The 11,392-nt window shown below is 47.9% G+C and overlaps 1 protein-coding gene across 1 annotated transcript; it reads right to left on the bottom strand.

Moving 5' to 3' along the window:
- Nucleotides 1-9,553: 9,553 nt before the first annotated feature.
- On the bottom strand, nt 9,554-11,362 carry MIS12 (MIS12 kinetochore complex component). The gene is made up of 2 exons (XM_026107305.2): nt 11,264-11,362; nt 9,554-11,052 (listed from the first exon to the last, which is right to left on the bottom strand). Exon 2 carries the CDS (start codon nt 11,027-11,029, stop codon nt 10,397-10,399), a length of 633 nt encoding a protein of 210 aa, XP_025963090.2. The 5' UTR covers nt 11,030-11,052; nt 11,264-11,362; the 3' UTR covers nt 9,554-10,396.
- Nucleotides 11,363-11,392: the final 30 nt, after the last annotated feature.

Raw genomic sequence — 11,392 nt, 5'->3', positions numbered from 1 at the left:
TCAGGCCAGGCTTCCGGCAAAGGAGGACCTGTCTGCAGCCCCCAAACTGTTGGAGGACGGGAAGAGGATAGTTATTTATACCTGAGATTGTGCATGTGCTAGGATACAGTCTCCTTGGCTTTTCCCCGAGTCCTGAGCTGACATTCAGGGTCCCTTCAGCATTTCTGGGGGTTTTACCTCCCGCGGGAGGATTGGACACGTCTGGGTCTGGAGCGGGCGCGTTTCTGTCCTCGGAGCGGCCACGGGGCTTTTTTCCGAGCTGGAACGGAGCAGCCGGTCCCCAGGCGTTGGAGCAGCCGGCTCTGGACCTGCCGCTATAGCAGACACCCGGGAGGGGAAACTTCACTGTTTTTAGACTGGATCGCTATATGGAGACATAGCGTATGGGGGGGGGGAGCTGTCACACGTTGTCCCCAGCTGCCACGGGGAAGTCCTTTCCAGGCCCAGGAGCAGAGCAGCCCCTTCCTCGCCTTTCGGCTTTCCCTTTGGATTGCTTTCGGCTCTTCCAGGGAAAGCCGTCTCCTGCTCCTCCCGCATGGCGCGGCGGGGCGGTGCTCAGCGCGGCTCTGCGTGCAGCGGGGCAGCAGCGTTGCACCTCGCCCGGCACAGCGACACCCGCTTCAGTGGGGCCTCGACATCCTCACGGCTCAGGCTCTGGGATTTCCACTAAAACTGGTTGTTATTCACCTAACAGGTTGCACTTACAGTTGTGTTCGGTGACTTACAGACATTTGGGGAGTCCAGGTCCCTGTCCTGGAGAGCGAGCGTTGTTGCAATCTCTGAGCTTTGAGTTGGAGATGGCGAACAGAGATGAGCGAGAGGTGTCTACAGAGAAAATCAGCTGTTGATAGGAAAATGGGGTGAAGCATTTGCTATTTTGCCTAAAACCTTTTCACCTTGCTTGCTGGCTGGATGCAAAGCTGAGGAGGCAAATCATGGAAAGTGAGAAAAATAAATTCATTCTTCGGAAAGTTTTGCAGGTTTTTTTCTCTTTATCAATTAGGATTTTTAAATAGTCCAGCTGTGCACTTGGTTTCTTAGCGCAGTCTCTTAGTCACGGCCCAATGACTTGGGTCCAATTTGGGTGGTTAGGCACGGCTCTATCACACCTTGGTACGTAACTTCTTAACACCCTCTGAGCATGGACTCGAGAGGCGATGCACTACCGAACGGCTCCGGAGGACCGACTCACGCAGCCGTTGGAGAATCTTGTCTATTCGTCACCTGGATGCACCAGGCTTGATTTGCTTTCTTCACACCTTTACAGCCTTTCACTACACATCAGAGTAAGTTATTCTGTTGCCGCCTAGGAGTAACCAAGTCTTTGTGTAACCCGTATCTGAACACAAGGAAAACCATGTATTGTGCATTACCTGGAATACCCCATTGCCTGCATTTCCCAGTATAAATTCCCATCAGTCAAGCGAACAGCCCTCGGCTTCCCATTTCCACGAGCCGATTCACCTCTGCCTTCACAGTCAGGGGACAGAAATGGGAACACCAAAACCTTTTGGGCCAGGGGCTGTCTCTTCCCGGGGCAAACACCCGCGAAGGAGGCACTGGCTGCTGCCGGCCGGCTCCCGGCCGCGGCGTCTGGCCCGGCGGTGATCTGCGCTGCCGCCCGCTCCGGACCACCCCGCGTTTGCAGCTCCGGGCGGCCACAGGGTCCTCGGCAGCGGCTGGACAACATCGCTGCGTGGAGGAGGAAGCAGCAGCCCGAAGGCACGGTATCCTCAGGTGGGTTTTTCCGGTAGGCGCGATGGTCTGGTCGCAGCGGTGTCCCGCTGGGAGACACGGCCGGGAGGCTGCAGTTGCCTGCACGGGTGAACGCTCGGTTTTGCCAGAAGACCCAGGTTGTCTCTAGGTGTGCTTTGCCGTTTTGGCTGCTTGGCAAAGTCCCCAGGTGGGGACATAGTTTAAGCAACTGCTAACTTCTTTTTCTCTCCTTCCTTGCATTTTACAAAGCGTCTTGCTTTGCTCCAGTCCCCACCGTTGCTCCGATCTCCGGGGCTCTGGACCCGCTCCCCTGCCGCACCAGCGCTTCTCGGGGGTTCGGGGACCAGCGCACTGGTCTGAGCTGGGCTCGGTCGCCCCTCGCCGCTCTGCCCGGGTCTCGTCTAACCCCTCGGGGCACCCGAACGTGGGGCTGCAGGTCGGTGGAAATGCCCGGCTGCGGCAGCGATGGCTCGGGGGCTGCCGGGGCACGAGGTGGCTTGGCACCGCGAAGGGGGGACGTATCTGTGTGGTGTTGGAAAGGGGAACGGGATTTCTGCTTGGTGTTGGAAGGGAGGAGGTGTTTACGTGATATTGGAAAGGAGGAGGACGAGGGGATGTATGTACTTGGTATAGCAAAGGGGGACGCATTTACTTAGCATTAGAAAAGGGGGACGTATTTAGTTTGTATTGGAAAAGGGGGCCATAGATACTTAGTATTGGAAAAGAGGGATATATTTACTTTTTGCTATTGGAAAAGGGGGGTATATTTATTTGCTTTTGGAAAAGAGGGACTTATTTGCTTTATCACCAGCTCCTGCAGGTTCAAGGCAGCTGCTGAATGTGACTTCCAACTTTTATCCTGATTTTCTTCCAGTTTGATTTCCCAGCTCGGCTCTAATGCCCCAAAGTCGAAGTTAGAGGCTGGAAAGCCCAAACACCGCTTGCACACGTATCGCTCGGGCCGCGATCTGCCGCGGGGGGAGCCCGTCGCCCTGGGGCCAGACCAGCCCAGGTCAAGCCTCAGCAAGCAACGAGTCTGCGGTGTTCGGCTGCGTTATCAGGTAAGTGCTTTGCAGGATAAGATCCAAAACGGTGCCCCAGGTGGGCTGCAGAGCCGAATGCCCCACCAAGAAATGCTCAGGCAGAAGGAAAAATACTCGTGAGCCGGCGGGGACAGTGTCTAGGTATAAAAACGGTGAAATCGAGATGCCGAATTCACACACAAGCAGTCGAGCTGGGTTCGTGACGTTGCCCGTTCCCACCCCGGCGAGGACTATCCCGGCCCGCTCCCTCGCGCGTCAGCAGGGCGCCGAGGTCCCTGTTAATGTTTGACTCGAGTTTGGTTTTAATCGGAGTAGTTTAATGCCTTGAAAGCCGCTCCCCCTGGTTTTCTCCAAAACGGGCTGCCTTTCAAAAGGAAGTTCTTGAGCAATAAATTATTATTTAGCGCTTGTTATAATATTCATTAAGAACTGGCTTCTGCTGTAGCATTATCCCCAATGCTAATTATTAGAGATCAAGGTGACACAAGGGAATAATATGCTGAATTGTTTAAGTAGGAGTAATAACAGCCTGCAAGGGACGAGCTAGGTGACAGAGCAGGAGGGTTTCCTCCGTGCAGGGGGGCGGGAGGCGAGGAAACCCCCGCGAGCGGCCGGACGCGAGCCAGGGCTGCCCGGCGGAGGGCTGCTGCGGTGGCCGGCAGGGTCTGGCTGCAAACGTGCGGTGGTTTTAAAGCAAAACCCTGAATCCTTAGTCGCAGCCTAAGTTGGACCTGACCCAAATTTGGAAATGATTTTTGCTGTTGCAGATCTGGCTGTGGGAAATGCTGCTGCTACCTGGGACTTGCTGAAGGGGTGATGCTACGGGTACCCAGCACGACCTTCTTCAGAAGATCCAAACCGCACCGCCGCGCCGGGGCCCTCGCAGGGCTGGGACGGGGATTTTGTGTCGTGGGCATCGCAGGAGATCCCAGCTGCTCTGGGTGTCCTGGGGGGAAGCCGGGCCGGGGGGTGGAGAGTCACTTGGTGAGAAAGACGCATGTTGGTGCACTTTCCTCCTCGAGCCTAGGACGGACTTTCCCCAGGAAAAGGCAGCTGCCTCCAAGGCTCACCTCAAACAAATGCTGTTTAACGACAAGCTGTTTTTCCTATTGTTTAATTACGGGAGGGAAATAGTTCTTAGGTGTGAAAATGTTCCCTTCGTTGCCAGACACTTCAAGGATTTGTTTTTTTCTTTTCCCTAATGCGCTTGAGTAATACAGGGAAGGAAAAAGCCATTTACCATTTGCTTCCATAAAGCAATTTCCAGGGAGGCACCGAAGCCAAGCAGCGAACCCGAGCGAGAGCCCCCAGCAACGGAGCCCTGACCGCGTTTCTTTGCTCGAGTAAATCAAATGTTTTGGCACTAATGTAATCTGAACGCTCATTTTCCGTGCCCAATTTATTTTAGTGCTCCGAGGAGGGATGGCGGCGCAGGAGGTTGGGAGGGGAAGCAAAACTGCGCCAAAGCAGCTTCCCGTAAATGCCGTTTCGGCACATGACGGTTTCTCCGCCGTCTGATTTTACCACGTGCGATGTGCAAATGCGTCGAGAGGGAGATGCAGCACACGCCAGACCCGGTAACTCCGTAACCTGCAGTTTCCCACGGTGCCTGGCTGTCTCAGCGCCTCTTTGGCTGCCACTATTTTATTGTATTTTTATTTTTGGCGGTAGAGCGTTCTCAGGGATGGGTGGTTCACCGGGGGCTGCGGGCGGCCGGGCTCTGGCAAAGCTCTTCTGCCCTTTCCTACCCGGAAACCTGGTCTTCTGCTCCCAGGGAAGCGCTGGGAGGACGTGGAGAGTCTGCAGGTAACCGCCGCCCCGAGGGCTGCTCTCCCGGGCGGCCGGGACAGCCGCTCCGACAGTGGCGGGTTGCAGGATGCGATCCGCACGGAGCCCGGCGGAGCAGGCGCGGAGACCCCGCGGTCGGGACGCTCCCTCGTCGCACGGGATCCTTCTCCAGGAAGCCGGTGCCTTCGCTCCCCTTCGAGCCCCGCTTTGGTGCTGCTGCCGGGGATTTGTCGGACAAAGTGCACTGCGGTGAAACTGCTTTTCCCCTTTGGGACAATCCTGGCAGCCAGCTCCGGAAAAGGCCTTGGGGGCATCGGGATGGGTCTCTGCAGCGTCATGGTGTTTTTTGAAATTCTTTTAAAAATATTGCCTCATTTTAGGCAGGGGATTAGGAGAGGATGAAGCAGCCAAATCACTCGAATGGGGCAGATCTGGCAGTCCCGCGGTGTTGCATGAGCATGTGCGTGCTGTCATGGATTTAAAAATTAGACGACGATAAAAATTGACATTGAAACAGCTAATTAAAAGCGACAGCAGCATTGCAACGAGGAAGGGCAGACTGGTCTTTTCTTGCGTGTATTCTTTTCTTGGGATGTGCATATGTGTTAATTGACAGAAAATCATGGATCTGCAGGAGGACTGAGATTATTTAAATCAAGCAGCTGCAAAGACCGTGCGGACTACGCGCACATCTGCTGATAACGCAAACGATCAGAAGCAGAAGCGGGTCGCTTGCAGATGCCGGAGGGCAGGTCCTCTGACCTGAGGGCGACAAAGCCGTACCCACGGTGGCTGGCAAGGCCTTTCCCAGCGACTCCCTCCATGGAAAGAGCCCTTTGTAGCAGGGAAAGTGCTTTACAGACATGAGAGTTCTGTCCCTGCTGGAGCTGAGAGCTGCAGGTGGAGCAGAGAGACGAGCAACAGCTGTAAGGTCATCCAGATGTTTTGTTAAGTGATGTATACCATGAGAATTGTACTTCATCGCAGAGCAAGATGTAAGATAGTTTATAAGGTGTTTTGTAAATGTGAATGCTTGACATGTATTTCATGTAGAGGCATACTTTCTCAGAAGGTAGTAGATGTGCGTCATGAAGGAAGTCTACTTTGAAAAGAATTAAGAGCTGGAGACATGATGGAGGAAGGTACCAAGTCGTTCCTGCCTAATTGCAGTCGAGGCTCTCCGAGGTGTCTGCGTATACGCTTTCCTTTGGGGTGATGTCTCCCATTCAAACACTGGCACCCACAGCAGTGAGCATGGAAAACGTACTGGATAATATCTGGGCATTGTACAAGCTGTCTATCTGGTCAAGGAAAAAAAAGTAGGAGGAAAAAAGTGTAGGTGTTTGAGCACAAATGAGTGAAAACTGGAATAACTCTTCATGAAAAGAGAAGATACATCATTAGGATGTATAAATACTATACTTTCTGATCTAGCTTTGTGAAAACAGAGGTATGTTCTCTCATGACACGTAATTCCCAAATGAAAGGAATATTGTCTCCTACTCATTAAGGGTAAAACAACTGATTTATCTTAGGAGACATTCAGCAATTCTTGGTGCATACAAAAGATAACGAAAAGAAACAGACTTTCCACAAGCCGAAACCTTGGGACGATCTCCTGGTGCCCTCTGCTGTCCAAATTTTTCATTAGAAAAGCGCAGTTTTGATACTTTGACATGCTTATTGTTTTTAGGAATTAATAGGTTGTAATTCTGACCTGATTTTTGGTGGTAAGGCTAAATGATTTTGCTTCATTGCTGTTACTTTAGCTAAAATAGCAGCTTGCTGAAGACAATTATCTTTGGTTCTTAAACCAAACCAGAGAACCTGGAGCTTAGAACATATGGGGAAAATACAGGTTATTTCTGAAAATACTTGTTGTATTTGCCTTTGAAATGATGGGTTAAAAATTGTAGCCTAAAAGTATGTAGAAGTGGATGTTTGAGCTGTAAAGGAAAATTAATTCCTCTACAATACAACTACCAAAAATTTTAACTTGTTCCTTTCAACTTATTCTGTGTCCTCAAACTTTGTGACAGGTACTTTCTCCCATTTCCAAACGCTCTTCGTTGATCTGTAATTTTATATTGTAGAAACATACAGGTAAAACTTCCCTTTTCATTCATTTCATGTGTTTACATCTGTTTCTTTTGACTGGAACAATCACTCAGTGCAATCTAGACAGGGAACCTGCGTGAACCCTCTTTATCTAGCCAACGTCTAATGCTCATTTATTTTCTACCTGCAGGCGAGACATCGCGTTGCGCTGGGAGCTCATTAGCAGGGCTGAGTCCAACCAGCGCTTGAACAGAGGTGCCAGGATGCAAGGAAGGAAGCAAAGGTGAGGAAAACTGCTTTATGAGAAGGTGGAACAGCAAAAAACAGCCGCTTATTAATGCTGCTTTCTGGACGTAGCTTGGCATTTGCACGTCGCGTGGGTCACCGATCGGAGGTGCTGCGACGCGTAAAGACACGAGCTCCGGTGCGGTGGGAGGGCTGACAGGGAGCGTTGTGTTGTCGCGAGTAGCAACTGCCAAAGGAGCTGAGTAAAATTCTCACCTTTCACAGCCCCTTTTGTAGTACGTGTCAAGTCCCCGTGGCATTTTTGACGAGTGAAGGAAGGTCTTCCCCAGGCAGATACTGTTTCTTCAGTATTATAAAGACAGACACAGGCACTCATTCTGTAGTCTGAGTGCCTCGCTCATAAATATACAGAGCACACCCTGCCTTGTGCTCTTCAAAAAAACCCTCAAAGCACAAGACATTATTTGCATACCTGTAAATTGGTTCTGCATATGCTAAAAAAAAAATCTGAAAAACACTATTGTGATTATTTAGAAATGTTATATGAATCATATACGCTTGTCTGATCTTCAGAGAACTGGTAATTATATTTTAGAATGACAAAACATTCAGATGCTTCTTAAATAAGTATGGAGGCTTTGCATGACATCCTGCAAATAATTAGTATTGCCAGGTTCTCTTTAGAGCTTTTGCATTTAATTTCACCCTGTGGAAGTGTTCTTAGTTTCATAACACAGTGTTTGCATAAGGCAATTTGACCTTCAATGAATGTTCCTCTCCCTCCACTAAAACCTCTATGGATATATATTTCATTAAACATTTTATTTAAAATGTTATTAAAAAGTATTTTTAAAACTCATTTGAATTTCTTCGGTAACCATTTAAAAAAATAGCCTTGCTCCCCCTCATAAAATGATTGTTCTTCGTTATATTGCTACCACATATATTACTGAAATATGCTGGAGCTCCTGGTGAGGCCTTTTATTGCCCTTTGGAAAGGGATTATATTTGGCAACAGCTTTCACACAGTATTTGTCCCCCTGCAGTTAAAGTCTTGTGTTCTTAGAATTGATTTTATGAACAAAAACAAAGAGGAGCAATTGGGTTATGAAATCTTAATAGCAGGTGAATTCAAGTAGCTGATATCTCCAGAGGGCTTATGGCAAGTCTGCTTTTTGCTTCACAGATATTATTTTCTCCGTATGCCATTCATTTTGGCTAAATGGTTTTGTCATCAGTCAACCATCATTTAATCTCAGCTAGGGAAGCCTAAACAAAGAGGAAAAGGAAGTTTCCACTGTAATGAATCTCCTGTTGCGAACCCCCATTAGCTAGTAAATGGTTATTTTCTCTGTTCATTTTAATGAATCATTCATGCACCAAAAAAAATTTTAAAAGCTTTTTTCAGGAATAAAGACCTCAAAAGATTAAACTCAACAACAGAAGTCAGTCTTTAATCCACCAGTGCATAAATCCTGAAGCATAGCATGCATACGACGTGATGCATATTTGAGCCTTGTAGATGCTGAAGTGTTTGATAAACATATATGAAGGCCTTTGTATTCTTAACATTTTTGACCACAGGTCCAGTCCCCCTCTGTGTACCTAATGCCTTTATGCAAGGTTGCAGATAAAAAGTGAAAGGTGAAAATATGTTAGTGCCATCTTTTCACACTACTTTTTCCTATTCCTTATTTCTAGTACAAGTGACCAATAGTTTTGAGGATTTTGGTGAACATGTCTGGAGGTTATGAGATTTATACAGCCATTACTTTGTCCTGAAGAACAGGTGGCGATAGATTGTTTCACCCCACTTGGTCAACTACTTGCCTGTAGTTCTACTCTTAGCTAAATGTTGATGGGCTTTTTAGATTCCAGTTATCATCTTAGTTTGTTAATCAGTGGTAGATTTTGTAAATACCATTCACTACAATTTAGCATGAAATAAAACAGTTTCTACATATTTGCATTTAATTTAAAGAATAGCAATTATTTAATTTTTGCAACAAAATTCATGTCAACGGTACAAAATGAAGGAGCACCTTTTCAGTAAAAGATTATCTACAGCGGAGATAATTTTTCTACTCTTCAAACTTTAAGTTGGACAATATTAGATAACACCTAAGTTGCATACTAAACTGTTCTTTAAGCAGGCAAGCAATCAAATTTTTACTTCCTCCTCTGTTTTTCTCAGCTTCTGAAGTTGAACTGTAGCCTCCATACAGGCTAACATTCACTGGACAAGTTTAGAGTTCAACATTAGAAATTATTTTCCTCTGCGAGGCTTTCAGAGTGGCCATGGAGTCTTTCTCCAATTGCATATCAAAAATTCAATATATGCTTAAAAATCCCAGCTTTACTAAACTGATTCTATATGAAGTCTTCAGATATTTGGGAAGAATTAAATAAAAAAAAAATTATGCTTTTTGGACAGTTTTATTGCAAAAACTCCTAAATTACACATAAGTTTACTGTATTTCAAACATCTATGCTTACTGAAGTACAAATGAGTATTAACAGTTTATGAAAAACAGGTGTAATCTGTACAGGAGATTCAAAGCCTCCTGAGGCCATTGAAAAGATTTACACTTACTGTGTAAAACTTGACTTGAGTACAGAGAGAATAAGCTTAATTAAGTGACTTCAAAGAACTCAACAGTCAGTCTTCACAACTTTCATACAGGAAAATCTGACTACGAACATGAACAAAATTAGCTTTGTTTATTTAGCAGAAAAAGGACACGACAACAAAAGTAAAGCAATATAATATAAAGTAAAAGAAGTGATCAAATTGTTCATTTCCTCCAGCTGCTTTCCAATTTTATGTCTTTTGAGCAGCACGTTATCCTCGCTCAATGAAAACACAATCTACCTCTTTGCAAAACACATATGTTAAGTGGTAATAAACCCTTAAATCTCAGAGTACTCAAAGAGCTAAAATTTAATATTGATGCAAACAGATCTATTTCTCATCAGAGGATTTACAAGTGACACTATCTGATTCTTCTCTATGGGATTCCTGTTTGTTGACTTTCAAAACATGGTGAAACAGGCACCTTAGCCTTAAAGAGAAACAGCCTTTGTAACACAGCTGCTTCAGAAGATCAGTACAAAGTGTTCATGTCATCACTGACAAAAGCACAGACGTCATTACCTGAACTGGTATCAGTCTGGGATCTCAAGCAGACATCCTTATTTTTTTTTAAACCTTAAAATACACAAATGATATTCTGTGTTAAAAGGCAACTTTCATAACGTCAGGAAACTACCTTCAGTCAGGTTACCCAACATAAATTTTATTCCTGATCACCACTTCCCTTATACATTTCCTAGAAAACCAAGGCTTTTTCCTCTCCCTGTTCCCTAGTTAAGTTGATGCAAACTAACACACTTCAACAAAATTCAGTACAACAGCTTGACCAGCTTTCAGGCTAGTCCTTGCAGGATTAGAGGAGTCAGAGAAGATGCTTCTGGGAAGGCAGGCCTCCCTATCATTTTAAGTGAGCTGTCTTAATGGCTTTTTAGTCACCTTTTCAGAATTTCCATTACTCTAACTGATCACTCCTCTGCAGTTTTTTGCTTTTCTTTTCAACATCTTTTAGTACACCTTGGAGTTTCTTAGAGTTTTGCGTCAGGAATGCAAAGCTTTCTTTGAAGTTGCTGGTCCCGTGCGCTCTACAGATGTTCTCAAGCCCATCAAACCACTGCAGAATCTTTTCAAGTTCAGCCTGAACTGTCTTCTGTTCTTCGATTTCTGCGAGAAGCGCTTGCCCCGCAGATGCCTCAGCCTTGTACCGCTGCTGTAGCTGATCGATCTCATCCTGAAGCGCCTGGAACTGCTCTTTAGTGTAGGGGTACTGCTCGTGCACCTTGTCCTCGGGAAGGAGCACGTTCTTCGGGATGTTCAACACCAGCTGCAAAAGCACTTCTTCCATTTTACTGAAGAGCTTATCGAAGTGCTCCTTCATGAAGAGGAGAAATTTCTCGGTGCTCTTCCGGATTTGGAAGGCGCTGATTTTGGCGTTGGGAAACCCATCCAATTTCCTCAGGATGACGCTCTCGACGACCAGCATCATCTCGAAGAGGTAGTCCTGAAAGGCGATGTAGACGCGCAGCATGCACGTCTGCGGCGTGAAGCCAAAGAACTGCGCCTCGTAGGCCATGGGGTTCACCGACATCTTGGCGAAGGAGCCTCGAGCGCCTGCACGGAGAGGGCAGTGAGGGCGGCGCCGCCGGGAGGGCCGGCCCGGCCCCCGCGGAGCACGACGCCGCTTTCCACGGGAGGTGGCCAGGCCAGGCCAGGCCAGCCGCCGCCTCCCGGGGCCCCGGGGCCCGGCCCCTCCCTCAGCCGCCGCCTCGCTCGCCCTGGCGCCGCGGGCCCAGCCCGCACCCGGCCCCCCTCCCCCACTCACCCCCGGCCGCCTCTGCTCTTCCACCGCTTCCCGCCTCGTTCGAACCCCCTCCGGCGGGCCGGCCTCGCCGCCAGCCAATCAGCGAGCAGGACCGAGCCACGAGAAACAGCGCGTCGGCCAATCACCGGG

This window comes from Dromaius novaehollandiae, chromosome 19, assembly GCF_036370855.1.
Source record: "Dromaius novaehollandiae isolate bDroNov1 chromosome 19, bDroNov1.hap1, whole genome shotgun sequence".
Taxonomy (NCBI): domain Eukaryota; kingdom Metazoa; phylum Chordata; class Aves; order Casuariiformes; family Dromaiidae; genus Dromaius; species Dromaius novaehollandiae.
Note: the sequence above shows the minus strand (reverse complement) of the source record. Positions and strands in the feature narration are given on the sequence as shown.

Coding starts and splice junctions, on each gene's coding strand:
- MIS12 (XM_026107305.2), bottom strand. CDS start 11,029: ATGTCGGTGAACCCCATGGCCTACGAGGCGCAGTTCTTTGGCTTCACG.